General features: G+C 46.7%; 1 protein-coding gene and 1 pseudogene across 2 annotated transcripts; one reads left to right on the top strand and one right to left on the bottom strand.

The window, feature by feature from the left end:
- Positions 1-752: 752 nt before the first annotated feature.
- LOC309804570 (mediator of RNA polymerase II transcription subunit 28-like) lies at positions 753-1,294 on the top strand (annotated as a pseudogene). Its single transcript has one exon. The product of its transcript is annotated as a mediator of RNA polymerase II transcription subunit 28-like (transcript).
- Positions 1,295-3,947: 2,653 nt separating this feature from the next.
- Positions 3,948-17,509, bottom strand: F12 (coagulation factor XII; the record flags this gene model as incomplete). The annotated part of the gene is given in 20 exon segments (XM_082623820.1): positions 3,948-4,115; positions 4,207-4,253; positions 4,256-4,337; positions 4,341-4,369; positions 4,933-5,082; positions 5,178-5,314; positions 5,559-5,635; positions 5,639-5,790; positions 5,890-6,119; positions 6,205-6,281; positions 6,285-6,376; positions 6,523-6,627; positions 6,788-6,919; positions 7,059-7,169; positions 7,454-7,487; positions 7,490-7,526; positions 8,237-8,243; positions 8,246-8,335; positions 16,605-16,662; positions 17,031-17,509. Coding segments are annotated over 20 exon segments (1,872 nt in total). The 5' UTR covers positions 17,088-17,509.
- Between the last annotated feature and the right edge of the window lie 3,844 nt (positions 17,510-21,353).

The raw sequence follows: 21,353 nt of genomic DNA, 5'->3' as shown, positions 1-21,353 counted from the left end.
TTCGGGGGGCGGGGTTGTGACGTAGAGGTGGCTGCAAGGTCACAGAACAGCTACCTACGCTGGAGAATGGGGTGCGGGTGGGGCGGTGTTCGTATCTTATGCCTGATGAAGTTCTAAAGTTAGTAGATTATGGCAGTTATTTCTAGATGGTAAGATACAGGTGATTTTCATTTCTTCATACTTTGATCCTATATTTTTCAAATTTTCTACAATAAAAGTGTGATAAGCAGAAAAAAAAAATAAAGTTAGCCTGAAGGAGGGAATTGCACGAGTCAAAAGAACTCTCAAAACAAACAAGGGAACACTTCAATGGCCCATCAAGCACAGCACACGAGTTTAAGAATAAAAAGAAAGGTGCCATGTCTAAACTGCCTGACCTCTCAGCCTGATAACCATTCAACTCCCAGAATGTGGTTCTCAAACATTAGGAGTACCAGAATCTCCTGGAAAGCTGATCAACAGATTGCTGGGCCCCAAGTCAGAGTTTTCTCATTCTGCAGTATGGGATGCAGCCAGAGAATACGCATTTCTAACAAGTTCCCTGGCGATGCTGCTGCTGGTCCAGGAACCACACTTTGAGACTCACTGCCCTAGTGACAGTTGGGGCAGGGGTGAGGGTCTTCCACATCATCAGCCTTAAGGGTCCACACCGCTGGTTTAATGTTAAGTACTTCTAACCATGGTTCTCAACCTCCGCTGCAGATAGAATCACCTGGGGAGGTTTTAAAACAAATGGCTAGGCCATTTTAGAAATGGCGGCTCCGCTGGGAGGCTTGTTCTCCGGGCAGCCACCTGGACCCCTGCCACCCCCGCCGGGGCTCTTGGGCTAGGCTTCGCTTCTTCAGGCCATACCAGGCATTCCGAGAACAACTAACAGTACCTTGGTGGACGAGTAGGAGTCATTGTTCAAGACTTGCTTTGCTTCTCTGGTGAGTCAGGATTATGTCAATGGTACAGATCAGGAAGAAATTCGAACTGGTGTTGATCAGTGTATCCAGAAATTTCTAGATATTGTGAGACAGACAGAATGTTTTTTCCTCCAAAAAAGATTGCAGTTATCTGTCCAGAAACCAGAGCAAGTTATCAAAGAGGATGTCTCGGAACTGAGGAACGAATTACAGCGGAAGGATGCTCTGGTCCAGAAGCACTTAACAAAACTGAGACATTGGCAGCAGGTGCTGGAGGACATCAACAGGCAGCACAAAAAGCCAGCCAACATCCCTCAGGGTTCCCTGGCCTACCTCAAGCAGGCATCTGCAAATACCCCTTCACCGATGAAGCAAACCTGAGGAAAAGCCACCTGAACACGAGCTGGTGGCTGAATCAGCCCAGACAGTTTTGTCAAACATCACTTCTTGTAGACATGCCATTTTGGGAGAACTCTGCCAGAGCATATGATTTTAGTTTTGTGCTCTCATCTAAAATTTCCCCCCTATTTTTATAAGTGTTATTTCAGGAGTACTTTATAAAATGCTTATTGCTTTGGTAAACCAAGTATATTGTCTTTAGCAAAGTTTAAGACTGTTAGTGTGATGCCATTTACAGATTCCTTTTTATGTTTTTGGTTTTTGCTGCTTGTTACTATTTTTATTTTTGAATGAGTGTTAATCTCTCTGTTTCCAGTTTTAGATTATTTTGTATGATCTGAGGGGAAAAGCTTGTATGATCTGATCTGCATATCGAAGGATGAGGATTTCGGTTGTAGACCTTTTATGATAATTTACCCATCAGTGGCAGTATATAAAAATATATAAATTTGCTGTTTTTCAAGACTTTGAACTACCTCAAGAAGAGGAGTCTAATGCAACAATGTAACCCTTCCAGAACCTCAGAGTGAGGATATTTTGTAAATAGGTTGGAAGAGGATTATATAGGTAGGTTAACGTAGTAACTGTTACTGTACTGCAGTAACCTAGTACTATAGGAATCCAGTAGTATCCTTAAGTTAATGTTGACTTTTATTTGGGGTAAGTTTATATTTTGTGTAGTGTTTATTTATTTTTGGGGGTGGTAGGAGCAGTGATATGGTAGTGATATTCATTTCTGCAATAATCAGTTTAAGTAACAGAGCGAACCCTGCTCTCAATAGGGGCATAGGTGAAGTATGAGGGTTAAAGTTTGCTGTGATCATCTCTGAGTTTTGAGTTTTGTTTGTTTGTTCTGCTATTTGGAGCAGATTTTTCCATTAATGAATTTCTTGCTAATGGGTGGTGTTGATTCCAAGGGACTGGGGCCTCGAGGTGGGAGGTTTGGCTGCAGGGTGCATGGGAGACTCGGTGTTTGGGAAGATATTTTACCCTCTGCCAGTCACACAGGCCACCTCAGATTCTCTGTTGAACCGCTGTTGAGAAATACAAACCAGCATTGTGCCTGGTCTGCTGTTGAGAAATACAGACCGGCATTGTGCCTGATCTCCTTGGATGAGGATTTCCTTTCTCTGTCGTTCACATTCCCTCATTAGATTACACCCCTTCTCTCTCACCAAGTGCTGCACTGTCTCTTGAACAGGCAGTAATTCTGTGACTCGGTGTCTTGGCTCGCTTTTTCTCCAGCCTTGAAAGCCCTCCCCCACCCACCTTGACATCCACTCAAGTTCCCCTCTGGCCTGGATGCCACCTGGTCTCTGCAGCCTCCAAAGGCCCTCTCCATCGTATCCACAGGACACAGGACTTCTTGTCTCTTCTGCCAGCCTTGCTTGGTTCTCCCTCTGGAGTTAGTGATCTGTCTCCTTGTTCCTCATGAGAAGTAGGCATTATTCCCCTCTGAATATACAGGGACCATTTATTATCTTTTATACATAATAACTTAGTACTTATTTTTGTTTGTGTATGTGTGTGTATGGTACACAGCCGGAGGCCAACGAATTCCCTCATTCAGAGTATATAGTTAAACAAAGCTTTAAAAAGTTGTTTTTAATCACATTATCTGATTTCAAGGTTGTTAACCTGGTCATCTCATGCCAATCAGAAGCTCTGACTGGCAGCTTTAGATTTCTTGATTAAAAACCTAACTAGGGCTTCCCTGGTGGTGCAGTGGTTGAGAGTCCGCCTGCCCATGCAGCGGACACGGGTTCATGCCCCGGTCTGGGAGGATCCCACATGCCACGGAGCGGCTGGGCCTGTGAGCCATGGCCGCTGAGCCTGCGCGTCCAGAGCCTGTGCTCCGCAACGGGAGAGGCCACAACAGTGAGAGGCCCGCGTACCGCTAAAAAAAAAAAAAAAAAAAAAAAAAAAAAAAAAAAACTAACCAAATTGATTACATTTTAGGCATTCTTTCAGTAATGAAGAGGTTCTTAGTGAAAAGTTCAGGAACTATTCTATTTGGTGTTTAGTAAAAATATTTTGAATTAATGTGTGTACCAGTTATTGTCATTTCTTTATTAACTTCAAAAGTTTTCTGCCAAATAAACATTTCACTTTTTTCTGTTTGTAAAAAAACAAAACAAAACAAATGGCTACCCACCCACCCCCCCTACCCTAGAAATATTGATTTAATTGACCTGAGGTGGATGTTGGGCATAGGTTCAAAAAGCTCCCCATGGTGATTCTGATGTACAGTCGAGGTTGAGAACTCCTGTTCTATAAACTTAAAATATTAGTTTCATACTTGTGGAGTCACCTTGCACAGGTTTGGTACACAGTGTGGCTTAGTAAATGTCAGCTGGACATGAATCTAAACCTTGCATCAGATCTCAATAGATTCTGTTCTCTGAAGGGGTGTGGAGAAGTTGAGCACGGGTATACTATCTTGGCATTTCCTGACGGGACCCCTGAAGAGCTGTGCCTTTCAAGCATCTTCAAAAGCACTTTACTGATTTCTGTGCCATGCCTGGCGCCGGGCTGGCAGTGCTGGGGGGAATGGAACACATTCCTTGCTATCCATGATCACGCCTCAGCCACACTTCCATTCCAGAATTGCCCAGGAGGGAAAGACGAGTTCCGGGGCGGTCAGGAAGCAGTGTGCTCCCGGATCCAGGCTAGGTAGTTGGCCACGTCGGTGTGTACACCCGGCATGTGGCGGTCGCCGCAACCTGAACCCCAGCTGACGATGCCTCGCAGGATGAGCTGGCCCTCTGCGGTCTCATCCTCACACACCAGAGGGCCTCTGGAGTTACCCTGGGTCGGGAACACGCGGCTCAGCGCCCTTGGCTTGGGGTCTGCACTTGACCAGGTTGGAGGAGGGCGCCAAGAGGGTCCAAGGGCTCACCTGGCACGCGTCAGTGCCACCCTCGAGGAAGCCAGCACAGAGCATGCGGGGAGGGGGGTGGTGTGTGTGAAGGCGGCTCCGTGCACGTCGGGGGCGGAGCAGCGCTCCAGACGGATGAGCGGCACCTGAGTCTACTGCAGGAAGCTGTAATATTCCCCTGACCCTGCGAACCGAGGGCGCCTTCCTCACACCCCTCCCGACGCCTCTCCGCCCAGGCCACGGACCTGGCTGCGCCAGGCTCTTCCAAACCCGCTAATCTCCTGCCTTCCTCGCAACAAGCCCGAGAGGGAGTGAGTTGCCTTTAACACTATTTCATAGACGAGAAAACTGAGGCCAGAGAGGAGAGGTGATGTGAATGAACCAGGAGGAAGCAGGACTGCTTCGGAACCCCACCCCCACTTCCCATACAGTGTCTCAAAACCTTGGTCCCCATCCAGCCCACCTGCTGCTCCAGCGCGGGCCAGCGTCCTAGTAGCCCTTGCAGCCCTGTGCCCAGAGGGAATCAAGAGAAAGTGCGATTCTCCCGGTACGCCTCAGATTTGGGAACGCCCCCCAACAGTGAATACCAAGCTCTTGGAGAAGCAGACTGCAGAGACAAGGGCCCTGCACATCCTCACAACCCACCAGGTCGGCCCCACTTGTCCCTGGCGTTACCAAACCTGCGGGCTTCTCTTGCCTACTCCGGTGACCAGAGGTCTCCCTCCCGCCCCCAGCGGTTCTGCCTACCTTCTAACTGGTGACCCCAGCCGGCCACTTCGCAGAGCGCGGCTTCGGATTTGGCCGGGCGGGCGGCGCTACTCGGCAGGCACACTGGCTGAACGAAAGGCGACGGGTGCGCGCAGCAGCCTTCAGCGCTCTCCTGCAGGCGCACCAGAGCTAACCCAAGCGGGGAGGAGCATGAGACCGGGACGCTAGGACTTCGAGCCCTGCCCACCCTTTCCCCTGATCCCCGCTGGGGCGCCCCCAGGCACCCAGGTCGTGCCGGTAGGTGATACGCGAGAAGGCCTCGTGCAGGGGGTAGGCGCGCACGGCCAGCGTCTGGCACTGCTCACAGCTCTGGTTATGGCGGTCCTGGCCGAGCACCACTGTCAGCTCCTTCGGCGCAAGTCTGGGGGCAGGGTCGGGAAAAGGAAGCGCGCTCAGAGCCGGCCACAGGCATCCTGCGGGAGCCCCCTCTTTCCGAGCCCCTTCTTGGGTTTCAGCTTCCTCCTGGGGAGCTCTGAAAAGAAGGGGGAAAGGTGGGCGGGGACGCGTAGAGGTAGGGCACGTGTTCGGGTGTCGCGCGGAAGCTGGGCACAGCGGAGAGAGGAGCTAGGGATCCCGGGCCGGGAGCTGAGCGCTCAGGCACTCGCCGGTTCTGCAGGCAGTGAGCCGCGGTCAGCACCCAACAGGGGGCGAGGAGGCTGCCGGTGCAGAAATTTTGGCCCTGCTACAGCGCGGCGATGTAGGGATGAGCCCCGGGGAGCGCCACCAGTCCCCCGACGACGCGGCTCAGCGAGGACAGCAGTTTGTGGAGCCACTGTCCACAGCCCGCCGGGCCCGCGCTGGGCAGGGGAGTCCGCTGCTCGGGCGGCGAGCACCAGCCTGTGGGAGAAGCCCAGGCTGAGGGTCGGGAGACCCACCATCAGTTGGAATGTAGCTCGTCCCGTGCTTTCTCTGCTCGGATTCTTAACCTTTCCCAACTAGCTGAGGTCAGGGGTCGAAGCGGGGTCTGGGTCGTGGACTGAGGTTTCTGCAAAGCCGAAAGTGAGGGCAAACGTAAGTACTGGTGCCCAGATGAGATCCGGATCGGAGGAGGGATTTGGGGCGCCGCCGGGGCTGGGGCCTGGCACCGTGCCAGGCGGCAATAATTCCAGCTGAGTCGTTCGCCTCTCCGAACAAAGTACCACGGGCGGATGTCGTTGTCCTGGTTCCTGCAACCACGGGGTGGAGGTGGTTGAGAAGCCCTAGAGGGCCCCGGGGCGGAAAGAGACGCCCAGCCCTGCCCCACCCGCGCACCGGCAGAAGGCGTGGTCGCCCAGTCTCCCGTTCAGCGCTTGCTCTGCGGTCACATTCCAGTAGGTGGCCTCGGAGGCTCACGGCTGACAGGGTGCACCCCAGAGCTTAGTCCGGGCCACGCCGCGGTAGCTGAGCCCGCGGTCGCGGTCGTCGTAGCAGTTCGCCTTGAGGTCTCGGGAGAGAGAAGGCTCCCTACAGCTAGGGTATGGAATGGTCTCCTGCCGTCCTCTCACCCACTTCTCCACTCTCCCTCCTCCCTCTCTGCAAGCCCTTCCCACGTGGGGGCGGGGCTTCTGCTTCCCAGACACCCTAACTCACCCACTTGGCACAAGCGTCCAGCGTAGGCCGTGGGGCAACGGCACAGGCGGTGGCCCTCCGCCTGTAGGCAGCTGCCCCCATTGAGACATGGGCTGGTACAGCAGACTGAGAAGGAGCATGTTGAGCCACCCCTAGGCTCAAAGACCCCCGCCCACCCCCACCCAGAGAGCTCCCTCTTACGTTGGCACACCACCTGGCCTCCTGCCAGCCTTTCTTTCCCACCTTCTGCCCTCCTCCCTGGCCAGCTCCCCACCGATCTACTCACCCTGGCTGGCCAGTGGCTTACACTGGGCATTCGGACCCTTGCACTGGCACCTGGCTACATCTGCCAGCTCAAGCCTATGCCATATTTCATTCTCCTGGAAGAACCAAAGAAGCTGGGGCTCAAAGCACTTCTCTGGGGACAAAGGGGTAGGGTAGTCTCAGGAGAGTGTGGGACCATGCCAAATCTCTGGGAATCCACAGGACCTCTTCAGTAGGCCCGTGGCTGCCCCTGTTCCCCAGCAGCCCCTCCCCTGGCCTCAGCATCTCCTTACCTCTCTGGCAGTGCTTCCCAGTGAAGTGATCTGGACAGATGCAGTGTGGGCTCTTTGGCATGTTCACACAGGTCCCTCCTTTCTGGCAGGGGTTGTGTTTGCTGCAGTGATCTGAGAGATGAACACAGGGGGAGAAAGAGTGGGGAGCCTGAATCAAACAGATGGGGCCAAGTCCCTACCCAAACCTGCTTGTCTTTTGACCTTGGCCCTCCAAATTTCCAAGCCTTAGTTTACCCATCTGAAAAAATGGGGCTACCCCCTCTTAGAACTTCTCCCTCTGGGAGGGAAGGAGATAGGTGGGCCCAGAGTCCCATATGTTTTAGATCTGATGATACCCAGGAGAGTAGCTAGGGTCGGGGAGAGGGCCCTGGGCCACCCCAAAGGTTGTGTGGCACCTTTCACTTTCTTTGGCTCCAGGCAGTATGCCCACATCGCTGATCCTTCTTGAAGTTGGGGGTGGTAGCACACCTGTAGACAGAGATAAGGCTTAAGACATGGAAGTGACCCAAGTGCCCATCAACGGATGATTGGTTTAAGAAGATGTGGTATATACACAATGGAATATTACTCAGCCATTAAAAAAAGAATGAAATATTGCCATTTGCAGTAACATGGGTGGACCTAGGAATACCATACTAAGTGAAGTAAGTCAGATGGAGAAAGACAAATATTATGTGATAGCATTTATATGTGGAATCTAAACAATAACACAAATGAATCTATATAAAAACTAGAAACAGACTTACAGACATAGAAAACAAACTTACAGTTACCAAAGGGGAAAGCGGGGGTGGGGGTGATAAATTAGGAATATGAGATTAACAGATACACACTACTATACATAAAATAGATAAGCAACAAGGATTTACTGTATAATACAGGGAACTATATTCAATATCTTGTAATAACTTATAATGGAAAATAATCTGAAAAAATATATACATAACTGAATCATTTTGCTGTACACCTGAAACCAACACAACATTGTAAATCAACTATACTTCAATAAATAAAAAAAGAAAGAAAGAAAGAGATGAAGCTTCCTAGCTCTGCCCAAGGGGCTGGGCTGCCCTTCCCTATCACAGCCCCTTCTCTCCAAGCAGGGTTCCTTGGACAGAAGGATGGGCAGAGTCCACCTCCCCCAGACCCCTGCTCCAACCCTTCCGGCGTAGTCTTACCAGGGTTGGGGCCGGGCCAGCCTCTGTGGAGACATTTGTGATACAGCTGCCGGTGGTACTGGAAGGGGAAGTGGCAGGGCTCCCCGGTAACAGTGAGAACTGCAGGGGTAACACACTCCTTAATGACTTTCCCCGTGCCCCACTGCCCGGGTACCACCCCTCAGAGACTGGTTGGAAAAAGGATAGACCTTTGAAAAGATCATTGTGCCTTCAAGACCACATCCTGCTTAAGAGTTGGGTTTCTGGAGTCAGTTGGTGGCCTCCTGACTCCACCAACTACTAACTGCATGACTTTAGACAAGTCTGCAGCCTCCAGGCCTAGAAGAGTGCTTGCTACAAAGTAGGCACTTAATAAATACTTGCTGAATGTTGAAGTCACTTGACCACTCTGAGCCTTAGTTTTCTCATCTGTTAAAAATGGCAAAAATCATACATAGTACAGATGAAGGGTTTCAGTTTTGCACGATGCAAAGAATTCTGGAGATAGATGGTGGTGATGATTGCACGACAATGTGAGTGTACTTAATATCACTGAACTGTACCCTTAAAAATGGTTGAGACAGGGATTCCCTGGTGGCGCAGTGGATAGGAATCCACCTGCCAATGCCCAGGACATGGGTTCAAGCCCTGGTCCGGGAAGATCCTACACGCCACAGAGCAGCTGAGCCTGTGCGCCACAACTACTGAGCCTGCGCTCTAGAGCCCGTGAGCCACAACTACCGAAGCACGCATGCCTAGAGCCCGTGCTCCGCAACAAGAGAAGCCACCACAATGAGAAGCCTGAGCACCGCAACGAAGAGTAGACCCCACTCGCGGCAACTAGAGATAAACCCCGCGCGCAGCAACAAAGACCCAACTCAGACATAAATAAATAAATAAATAAATAAATAAATTTAGTTTTGTAAAAAACCCAGCATGTCAGTATGGTCCTATTTCTGTAAAAATATATTTACATATGCATAAAAAATAAATCTAGAATGAAATCTCCAAAATTTGTAACAGTGGTTTTTGGAAGATAGTGGATTATGGGTGACTTTTCCTTCTTTTCTATTTCCGTAATTTATAAAGTTTTTACAATAAAAATATTGCTATTGTAATTTTAAAAAATAGTACAATTGAGCCTCATTCAGATTCTGTATTTGCTTATCTGCACTTCTTGCTAAAATTTATCTGTAACCCCAAACCAATAATCAAGGTGCTTTCACTGTCATTTGTGGACATGCACAGAGTGGTGAAAAATTTGAGTCACCCGAAGTGCACATTCCCAGCTGAGGTCAAACAAGGTGATGCTCTGCTTCTTGTTTCAACTCCTACTGTAAACAAGTGTCTTTTTTTTTTAATTTTTAAATTGTATTTATTTTTTTATACAGCAGGTCTCATAAGTCATCCATTTTATACGTATTAGGGTATATATGTCAATCCCAATCTCCCAGTTCATCACACCACCCCACCCCTGTCACTTTCCCCCCTTGTTGTCCATACATCTGTTCTCTACAACTGTGTCTCAATTTCTGCCCTGCAAACCGGTTCATCTGTACCATTTTTCTAGGTTCCACACATATGCGTTAATATACGATATTTGTTTTTCTCTTTCTGACTTACTTCACTCTGTATGACAGACTCTAGATCCATCCACGTCTCAACAAATGACCCAATTTTGTTCCTTTTATGGCTGAGTAATATTCCATTGTTTATATGTACCACATCTTTACCCATTTGTCTGTCAATGGACATTTAGTTTGCTTCCATGTCCGGGCTATTGTAAATAGTGCTGCAATGAACATTGGGGTGCATGTGTCTTTTTGAATTATGGTTTTCTCTGGGTATATGCCCAGTAGCGGGATTGCTGGGTCATATGGCAATTCTATTTTCAGTTTGTTAAGGAACCTCCATACTGTTCTCCATAGTGGCTGTATCAATTTACATTCCCACCAACAGTGCAAAAGGGTTCCCTTTTCTCCACACCCTCTCCAGCATTTGTTGTTTGTAGATTTTCTGATGATGCCCATCCTAACTGGTGGGAGGTGATACCTCATTGTAGTTTTGATTTGCATTCCTCTAATAATTAGTGCTGTTGAGCAGCTTTTCATGTGCTTCTTGGCCATCTGTATGTCTTCTTTGGAGAGATGTATATTTAGGTCTTCTGCCCATTTTTCGATTGGGTTGTTTGTTTTTTTAATATTGAGCTCCATGAGCTGTTTATATATTTTGGAGATTAATCCTTTGTCCACTGATTCGTTTGCAAATATTTTCTCCCATTCTGAGGATTGTCTTTTCGTCTTGTTTGTAGTTTCCTTTGCTGTGCAAAAGCTTTTAAGTTTCATTAGGTCCCATTTGTTTATTTTTGTTTTTATTTCCATTACTCTAGGAGGTGGATCAAAAAAGATCTTGCTGTGATTTATGTCAAACAGTGTTCTTCCTATGTTTTCCTCTAAGAGTTTTATAGTGTCCAGTCTTACATTTAGGTCTCTAATCCATTTTGAGTTTATTTTTGTGATGGTGTTAGGTAGTGTTCTAATTTCATTCTTTTACATGTAGCTGTCCAGTTTTCCCAGCACCACTTACTGAAGAGACTGCCTTTTCTCCATTGTATATCCTTGCCTCTGTTGTCAAATATACGGTGACCATATGTGCATGGGTTTATCTCTGGGCTTTCTATCCTGTTCCATTGATCTATATTTCTGTTTTTGTGCCAGTACCATATTGTCTTGATTACTGTAGCTTTGTAGTATAGTCTGAAGTCAGGGAGTCTGATTCCTCCAGCTCCGTTTTTTTCCCTCAAGGCTGTTTGGCTATTCGGATCTTCTGTGTCTCCATACAAATTTTAAGATTATTTGTTCTACTTCTGTAAAAAATGCCATTGGTAATTTGATAGGGATTGCATCGAATCTGTAGATTGCTTTGGGTAGTATAGTCATTTTTCACAATATTGATTCTTCCAATCCAAGAACATGGTATATCTCTCCATCTGTTAGTATCATCTTTAATTTCTTTCATCAGTGTCTTATAGTGTCCTGCATACAGGTCTTTTGTCTCCCGAGGTAGGTTTATTCCTAGGTATTTTATTCTTTTTGTTGCAGTGGTAAATGGGAGTGTTTCCTTAATTTCACTTTCAGATTTTTCATCATTAGTGTATAGGAATGCAAGAGATTTCTGTGCATTAATTTTGTATCCTGCAACTTTACCAAATTCATTGATTAGCTCTAGTCATTTTCTGGTGGCATCTTTAGGATTCTCTATGTATAGTATCATGTCATCTGCAAACAGTGACAGTTTTACTTCTTCTTTTCCAATTTGGATTTCTTTTATTTCTTTTTCTTCTCTGACTGTCGTGGCTAGGACTTCCAAAACTATGTTGAATAATAGTGGTGAGAGTGGACATCCTTGCCCTTGCTAGTTCCTGATCTTAGAGGAAATGCTTTCAGTTTTTTACCATTGAGAATGATGTTTGCTATGGGTTTATCGTATATGGCCTTTATTATGTTGAGGTAGGTTCCTTCTATGTGCACTTTCTGGAGAGTTTTTATCATAAATGGGTGTTGAATTTTGTCAAAAGCTTTTTCTGCATCTATTGAGGTGATCATATGGTTTTTCTTCTTCAATTTGTTAATATGGTGTATCACATTGATTGATTTGTGTATATTGAAGAATCCTTGCATCCCTGGGATAAGTCCCACTTGATCATGGTGTATGATCCTTTTAATGTGTTGTTGGGTTCTGTTTGCTAGTATTTTGTTGAGGATTTTTGCATCTATATTCATGAGTGATATTGGTCTGTAATTTTCTTTTTTTGTAGTGTCTTTGTCTGGTTTTGGTATCAGGGTGATGGTGGCCTCATAGAATGAGCTTGGGAGTGTTCCTTTCTCTGCAATTGTTTGGAAGAGTTTGAGAAGGATGGGTGTTAGCTCTTCTCTAAATGTTTGATAGAATTCACCTGTAAAGCCATCTGGTCCTGCACTTTTGTTTGCTGCAAGATTTTTAATCACAGTTTCAATTCCATTATTTGTGATTGGTCTGTTCATATTTTCTATTTCTTCCTGGTTCAGCCTTGAAAGGCTATACCTTTCTAAGAATTTGTCCATTTCTTCCAGGTTGTCCATTTCATTGGCATAGAGTTGCTTCTAGTAGTCTCTTAGGATGCTTTGTATTTCTGTGGTGTCTGTTGTAACGTCCCCATTTTAATTTCTCATTTTATTGATTTGAGTCCTCTCCCTCTTTTTCTTGATGAGTCTGGCTAATGGTTTATCAATTTTTTTATCTTCTCAAAGAACAAGCTTTTAGTTTTATTGATCTTTGTTATTGTTTTCTTTGTTTCTATTTCATTTATTTCTGCTCTGACCTTTATGATTTCTTTCCTTCTACTAACTTTGGGTTTTGTTTGTTCTTCTTTCTCTAGTTCCTTTAGGTGTAAAGTTAGATTGTTTATTTGAGATGTCTGTTGTTTCTTGAGGCAGAATTGTATTGCTATAAACTTCCCTCTTAGAACTGTTTTTGCTGCATCCCGTAGGTTTTGGATCATTGTGTTTTCATTGTCATTTTTCCCAGTTTTTTTTTTTTTTTTTTGCGGTATGCGGGCCTCTCACTGTTGTGGCCTCTCCCGTTGCACAGCACAGGCTCTGGACACGCAGGCTCAGCGGCCATGGCTCATGGGCTCAGCCACTCCGTGGCATGTGGGATCTTCCCAGACTGGGGCACGAACCCGTGGCCCCTGCATCGGCAGACAGACTCTCAACCACTGTGCCACCAGGGAAGCCCTCTAGGTATTTTTTGATTTCCTCTTTGATTTCTTCAGTGATCTCTTGGTTATTTAGTAATGTATTGTTTAGCCTCCATGTGTTTGTGTTTTTTACATTTTTTTCCCTGTTATTGATTTCTAATCTCATAGCATTGTGGTCAGAAAAGATGCTTGATATGAGTTCAATTTTCTGAAATTTACTGTGGCTTGATTTGTGACCCAAGATGTGATCTATCCTGGAGAATGTTCTGTGTGCACTTGAGAAGAAAGTGTAATGTGCTGTTTTTGGATGGAATGTCCTATAAATATCAATTAAATCTATCTGGTCTGTTGTGTCATTTAAAGCTTGTGTTTCCTTATTAATTTGCTGTTTGGATGATCTGTCCATTGGTGTAAGTGAAGTGTTAAAGTCCCCCACTATTGTTGTGTTACTGTCGATTTCCTGTTTTATAGCTGTTAGCAGTTGCCTTATGTATTGAGGTGCTCCTATGTTGGGTGCCTATATATTTATAATTGTTATATCTTCTTCTTGGATTGATCCCTTGATCATTATGTAGTGTCCTTCCTTGTCTCTTGTAACATTCTTTTTTTTTTGCGGTATGCGGGCCTCTCACTGTTGTGGCCTCTCCCATTGCGGAGCACAGGCTCCAGACGCGCAGTCCCAGCGGCCATGGCTCACGGGCCCAGCCGCTCCACGGCATGTGGGATCTTCCCGGACCGGGGCACGAACCCGTGTCCCCTGCATCGGCAGGCGGACTCTCAACCACTGTGCCACCAGGGAAGCCCCAACATTCTTCATTTTAAAGTCTATTTTATCTGATATGAGTTTTGCTACTCCAGCTTTCTTTTGATTTCCATTTGCATGGAATACCTTTTTCCATCCCCTCACCTTCAGTCTGTATGTGCCCCTTGGTCTCACGTGGGTCTCTTGTAGACAGCATATATGTGGGTCTTGTTTTTGTATCCATTCAGCAAGCCTGTGTCTTTTGGTTGGAGCATTTAATCCATTCACGTTTAAGGTAATTATCGATATGTATGTTCCTATTACCACTTTCTTAATTGTTTGGTGTCTGTTTTTGTAGGTCCTTTTCTTCTCTTGTGTTTCCCACTTAGAGAAGTTCCTTTAGCATTTGTTGTACAGCTGGTTTGGTGGTGCTGAATTCTCTTAGCTTTTGCTCGTCTGTAAAGCTTTTGATTTCTCCAATGAATCTGAATGAGATCCTTGCCAGGTAGAATAATCATGGTTGTAGGTTCTTCCCTTTCATCACTTTAAATATGTCATGCAACTCCATTCTGACTTGTAGAGTTTCTGCTGAGAAATCACCTGTTAACTTTATGGGAGTTCCCTTATATGTTATTTGTCGTTTTTCCCTTGCTGCTTTCAATAAATTTTCTTTGTCTTTAATTTTTGCCAAGTTGATTACTATGTGTCTCGGCGTGTTTCTCCTTAGGTTTATCCTGTATGGGGCTCTCTGCACTTCCTGGACTTGGGTGGCTATTTCCTTTCCCATGTTAAGGAAGTTTTTGACTATAATCTCTTCAAATATTTCCTTGGGTCCTTTCTCTCTCTCTTCTCCTTCTGGGACCCCTATAATGTGAATATTGTTGCATTTAATGTTGTCCCAGAGGTCTCTTAGGCTATCTTCATTTCTTTTCATTCTTTTTTCTTTATTCTGTTCCACAGCAGTGAATTCCACCATTCTGTCTTCCAAGTCACTTATCCATTCTTCTGTCTCAGTTATTCTGCTATTGATTCCTTCTAGGGTATTTTTCATTTCAGTTATTGTATTGTTCATCTCTGTTTGTTTGTTCTTTAATTCTTCTAGATCTTTGTTAAACATTTCTTGCATCTTCTCGATCTTTGCCTCTATTCTTTTTCCGAGGTCCTGGATCATCTTCACTATCATTATCCTGAATTCTTTTTCTGGAAGGTTGCCTATCTTCACTTCACTTAGTTGTTTTTCTGGGGTTTTATCTTGTTCCTTCATCTGGTACATAGCCCTCTGCCTTCTCATCTTGTCTATCTTTCTGTGAATGTGGTTTTTGTTCCACAGGCTGCAGGATTGTAGTTCTTCTTGCTTCTCAACAAGTGTCCTTTTCATGCTCTATTTAGTGCCATGTTTTTCAAATTTTGTGCTTTTGATACATGATTTTGCTGTTGAAAATGGCCCCCAAATAGAGTGCTGAAGTGCTGTCCAGTGTTCTGAAGTGCAAAAGGGCTGTGATGTACATTATGTAGAACACTTGTGGGTTAGATAAGCTTCGTCCAGGCATGAGCTATAGTGCTGCTGGCCATGAATTCAATATCAATGAATCAACAATATATATTAAGTAAGGTGTCTTTAAACAGAATCACACATAAAACAAGGTTATATGTTGACGAAAATGTTGTGACAAGAGCTAACAGGAACCTAACCCTATATTTCCTCTAGGAGCAATGGTTCAGTTTTTGCTAATTCAATGTTCATGGTGACTATATAGAACATGACTACCACGAATAATGAGAATTGACTCTATCTATTTCAGAGGAGTGTTGCAAAACTTAAATGAGGTCGTGTCTATAAAACACTTACACAGAGTCTGGCACATAGTACATTAGCTGCTATTTTGTTATTAGAGGCCCAGTGACACTTGTGCTGAGGGCCAAATCAGGGACAGGACATTAAAGGAAGACAGAGGGGTCTGAGATGCAAATTGAATGGACACAGAAGAGTAGAACCCTAAGTAGATGATTAGGCAACGGCAGGGCAGCTAGGTTGGGTCAGGCTAGAGGGAGGACAGCAGTTTGGCTAGGTGTGGAGTGCTGAGGAGAGGAGGTGAGGTACTCAGGATTGCCTCAGTGCCATGCTAAGGGGCTGGGCCTGATCCCATCAGGGCAGGCTTGCCAGGGAAGGCTCAATCTAGTTTACAATTCTAGGTAAATATTTAGTGCCTGGAAGAATAAAGGCAATGGGGAGCTATGGCAGGGGGGAGATGGCAGATATCCACCATCTAAAAGGGAGCTTGATAATGAAAGCCAATATATTTTAAGCATTTACCATGCACCAAACTGTGGGCTGAGTGCCTCACGGGGATTAATGACTCATTTCTCCTTCTCCACAACCCTAAGAGTTTTACCATTACCAGCCTCGTTTTACAGGTGGGGATTTAAGCTTGGAGAAGTCAAGTCATTGGTCCAGAGCCATCCAGCACATAAGTGATGAAGCTGGGATTCAGAGGCATTTGGGTTCCAGAGCCCTGCTCTTGATCCTTCCTTGTCCGTCAAGGGCCCTGGCCTCTGTGTGGCATGACTGATGCCTGTGAGATGTATCGAGGAGAGGAAAGGAAGGGGGAGGCTGGGGAAACCAAGGAACACTGGCAGGTACTGGACCAGACACTCAGTTACAGCCCCAGCCTTGCCCTCAAGGAGCACACAGTTCACTATCACTCTGGATCCCCGGCACCCATGCACATAAGACCTGGCATATAGTAGGCACTCAGGTCTGAATGCCAGCCAGACAACTCGGGATGAGAGTGAAGAGCGCCCAGGATCCTTCCCCTCACCCCAAGGGCCCGAGACTAACAATCTGCATACTCCTTGCCATACTCATCCCTGTTCAAGGGTTTCTCAGGAGGTGGACCCAGGCTACTTACCCACTGTGTGCTCACTCTCTATGAACTTATGCTGCTTGGGGGCTTTCCAGGGTGGAGTCTATGGGAGAGAGAGAAGAAAGCCAGGAATTTTCCCAGAAAGTCATTGCCTGCCCTGATCCCATGCTAGTCCCCAGCTTCCTTTCACAGTCCAGAAATGCAGAGATTTCCTCAGAAGGCCTGGACCCCTCCTTCCTCCTCCCATTGTCTCCTCAAGGTCCCCCTCCCCCAGTAATGCAGGCGATGTCCTCATATCCACCAGCACTGTCTGTCTTTCTGTCCTCTACTTTGGCCTTATAGGCTTGCCTAGTCTTTCCAAACAGGCCTTCCAATCACCTAGACTAAAAGGTCATGGGCAGAGGCCAAGGTTGTGATAGGGACCCCCCAGGGCCATTCCAGTACAACCCTCCTTGTTCCCACAGCCCTCACCAAAACTGCTGACTCCAGGCTCACCAGCAGGACCCCCAGGAGCAGCAGAGCCCTCATGGCCTCTGTCTGTTGGTCCAACCACTTGCCCAGGAGTCCAGATCAACAGAACTGGTCGGGCTTCCCAGGTGGCGCAGTGGTTGAGAATCCACCTGCCAATGCAGGGGACATGAGTTCGAGCCCTGATCCGGGAAGATCCCACATGCTGCGGAGCAACTAAGCCTGTGTGCCACAACTACTGAGCCTGAGCTCTAGAGCCTGTGAGCCACAACTACTGGAGCCCATGTGCCACAACTACTGAAGCCTGCATGCCTGGAGCCCATGCTCTGCAACAAGAGAAGCCACCACAATGAGAAGCCCATGCACCACAACGAAGAGTAGCCCCCACTTGCCACAACTAGAGAAAACCCGTGCACAGCAACAAGGACCCAATGCAGCCATAAATAAATAAATAAATAATAATTTAAAAAAAAAAAAAAGAACTGGTCAAAGGTCCCTGAGGCCTGGGAAGCAGAGATTGGTCGAGCTGCCCACCTGGGCTGTTTATGGAAAGCCAAGCAGAGAGTTTCCTTGGTGGGCCCCCAAGGATGGGAGAGTTGGGAGCTGGTGGGTGGGAGTAGCATAATAAGGAGTGGGGCTCCTCCTCTCTTTCCCAGATAGTGGAACCGGAAGCAGGAAGAGGGACCATCTTTGTTTTGGGTCCTTTTGGGGATGAGGAGTTTAAAGAGATCCAAGAGAAGCTCCCTACTTTAGGAATCTTAGAGTCCATGGAGAAGTATATTCATTTTCTATTGCTGCCTAAAATTAACCACAAACTTTGCAGCTTAAAGTAATACCCATTAATTAGTTCGTAAATCTGTGGGTCAAAAGTCCAGCACTGCGTGACTCAGTTTTCTGCTCAGGGTCTCACAAAACTGAGATCAAGGCTAAGTTTTCTGGAGGCTCTGGGGAAAAATTCCCTTCCAAGGTCATTCAGGTCATTGGCAGAATTCAATTCCTTGTGTTTGTAGGACTGAGGTTCCTTTTTCTTTGCAAGCCAGGGGCTGCCCTGAGCTGCTAGAAGCTACCTGCATTTCTTGCCATAGAGCCCCTTCGATTTTCCAAGCCAACAACAGAGAATCTCCCCCATGTTGACTCTCTTACCCTTTGAATTTCTTTTGCCAGGAAGAACCCTGTCACTTTTAAGGGCTCATCTGATTAGGTCAGGCCCACTAAGGAGAATCTCCCTGTCTTAAGGTCAACTGATTTGGGACCTTACTTACATTTGCAGCATTTTTCTACAGAAGCATCTAGATTAGTGTTTGATTAAATGACTGGGAGAAGGTATGTTTACACCAAGGAACTTGTGGGCCATTTTAGAGTTCTACCTACAAAGAAAGTAAATTATTCCATGGAAAAAATACTAAAAATACTAAACCAAGGGGTGCTAAAATATGCAACTGGAGCACAAAGGAAGGAGATAGGTTGGGCATGTATTATTTTTCCTGCCCAACAACCATCACCTTGGTTCAGTAAGGACACCCTGATTTTTCCTTTGGGAGCCACTCCTCCTTCATCCGCTCCATGAGTCTCTAGTGCTGTCCACTCTACCCTCGGTTCTAGGGCTGGGGGTGTGGCCTAGGTCTGGCCAATCAGAGCATGGTGTCTCTAGACCACAGCAATTTGTTCAGGGATAAGCTATACGCAAGTTTGGCCAATCAGAGTCAGCCTTGGGACTTTCACCAGAACTTTTATGATAAAGGTACTTTCTTCCCACTGGGGTCCCTAAGAATGCAAGCCTGGAGATGTTGATGGCCATCTCTGTCACTGCCTGCAGAAGGCCTGCCTGAGAATGAAGCATACATATAGGAATAGCAGAGCAAACAGGGAAGGAAGGATGGAGGAATGCTGTAGGAGGCAACCTCCTAGATGGTCCCCATTGATCCTCACCTCCTGGGATTCATGACCTTGCATAGTCTCTTCTAAAACTGATTCAGAGCTGTTCTTTGTGTCCAGTAGAATACGGCAGAAATGATTGTGTTTGACTTCCAAGCCCAGATCATAAAAAGCATTGCAATTTTTGCCTTGGTCTCATGGATCACTCACTCTGGGGGAGGCCAGCTGCCATGCTGTGAGGACACTTAAGCAGTCCTGCAGAGAGGCCCATGAGGGAAGAAAGTAAAGCCTCCTGACAACAGCCAGCACCAACTGGACAGCCATGTGAACGAACCACTTTGGATATGGATACCGCAGCCCCGACCATCTGGCCTGTAACCTCATTAGAGACCTCAAGCCCGACCATCCCGCTAAGCTGCTCCTGAATTCTTGAACTTCTGAACTTGAGAAAATCCTAATTGATGTTTGTTGTTTTAAGCCATAAATTTTAGGATGATTTGTTACCCAGCATTTGATAACTAATACAGATAAATTGATTACTGATTATTTTATTTGCGAACCTGGATCCTAAAACTAGAGATACCCTCAAGAATTCTCAGTTACATGCACCAATTAAAACCAATTTGAATGGGCTTCCATCGCTTTCAAAGAAGTCTTGACTGATACCAAGTAATTTGTGGGAAATGAAGTGAAGACAGAATGCAGCAATTCCTTAATTCTGCTGGAAGAGAGGCAGGCCATGGAAGACTTCCTGGAACAGAAACACAGCAACAGGACGGCAGGAATAGAGGCACCACTTCAACAATTGTTTTCAAAAGTTGATGTGACAGCTATTGGGACTTCCCTGGTGGTCCAGTGGTAAAGAATCCGCCTTGCAATGCAGGGGGCGCTGGTTCGATCCCTGGTCAGGGAACTAAGATCCCACATGCCGCAGAGCAACTAAGCCCGTGCGCCACAATTACTGAAGCTCGCACGCCTCAACTAGAGAGCCCGCGTGCCGCAAACTACAGAGCCCACACGCCCTGGAGCCTGCGTGACACAACTAGAGAGAGAAAACCTGCACGCCACCACTAGAGAGAAGCCTGTGCACTGCAACGAAGAGCCTGCTCGCTGCGAGGAAATATCCCGCATGCCGCCACTAAGACCTGACACAGCTAAAAAAGAAAATTTTTTAAATTTAAAAACTGATTAAACAAAAAAAGTTGATGGGACAGCTATTAAGACTATGATGAGGGCCATGGTGAGGGACTTCCCTGGTGGTCCAGGGGTTGATTCCACACTCCCAATGCAGGAGTCCCGGGTTCGATCCCTGGTCAGGGAACTAGATCCCACATGCCACAAGATCCTGCATGCCACAACTTAAAAAAAAAAAGGGATCCCAGACGCTGCAACAAAGATCCTGTGTGCCACAACTAAGACCCAGTGCAGCCAAATAAATAAATATTTTTTTAAAAGACTGTGATGAAAGTGAAACTGTGAGCTGTACAGATGAGCCCATTAAAACGAAAGCACCTTTGTCAGTTCTTTTTTTTTTATAGTATTTTTAGATTTATTTATTTATCTTTGGCTGTGTTGGGTCTTTGTTGCTGTGCATGGGCTTTCTCTAGTTGTGGTGAGTGGGGGCTACTCTTCGTTATGGTGCATGGGCTTCTTGTTGTGGTGGCTTCTCATGTTGCAAAGCAGGGAGTTGTTGTGGCTCATGGGCTCAGTAGTTGTGGCTCGCAGGCTCCAGAACGCAGGCTCAGTAGCTGTGGTGCATGGGCCTAGTTGCTCCGCGGCATGTGGGATCTTCCCAGACCAGGGCTTGAACCCGTGTCCCCTGCATTGGCAAGCGGATTCTCAACCACTGCACCACCAGGGAAGTCCCCTTTGTCAGTTCTTGATTGCAGTTCTTGAATACGGTCCATGGCCCAGAGCTGGTCCCACGTTGGCTCCTTCCTCCTGATGAGAAGCCAGCTCTCCCTCCAAATGGAAGGGGCCTTTTAATTTATTTTATTTATATTTATTTTGGGCCACGTTGGGTCTTCATTGCTGCACGTGGGCTTTCTCTAGTTGTGGTGAGCAGGGGCTACTCTTTGTTGCGGTGCGCGGGCTTCTCATTGTGGTGGCTTCTCTTGTTGCGGAGCACAGGCTCTAGGTGCATGGGCTTCAGTAGTTGTGGCTCGTGGGCTCTAGAGCACAGGCTCAGTAGTTGTGGCGCATGGGCTTATTTGCTCCACGGCATGTGGGATCTTCCTGGACCAGGGCTTGAACCCATGTCCCCTGCACTGGCAGGCAGATTCTTAACCACTGCACCACCAGGGAAGCCTGGAAGGGGCCTTTTAGACAGGTCTTCACAATGAATAGGGCTTTGCAGGTGGGAAAGGGAGAGAACAGCTTCCAGGCAGAGTGAGTACTACAGCTTCACAGAAACCTGAATGTAGCATATCAAATGAAGAATGTGATGAGCAC

The sequence above is a fragment of the Mesoplodon mirus genome (assembly GCF_964341445.2).
Source record: "Mesoplodon mirus genome assembly, chromosome: 5".
NCBI lineage: Eukaryota > Metazoa > Chordata > Mammalia > Artiodactyla > Ziphiidae > Mesoplodon > Mesoplodon mirus.
The sequence above is the reverse complement of the archived record's forward strand: the minus strand, read 5'-3'. Positions and strand labels throughout refer to the sequence as shown.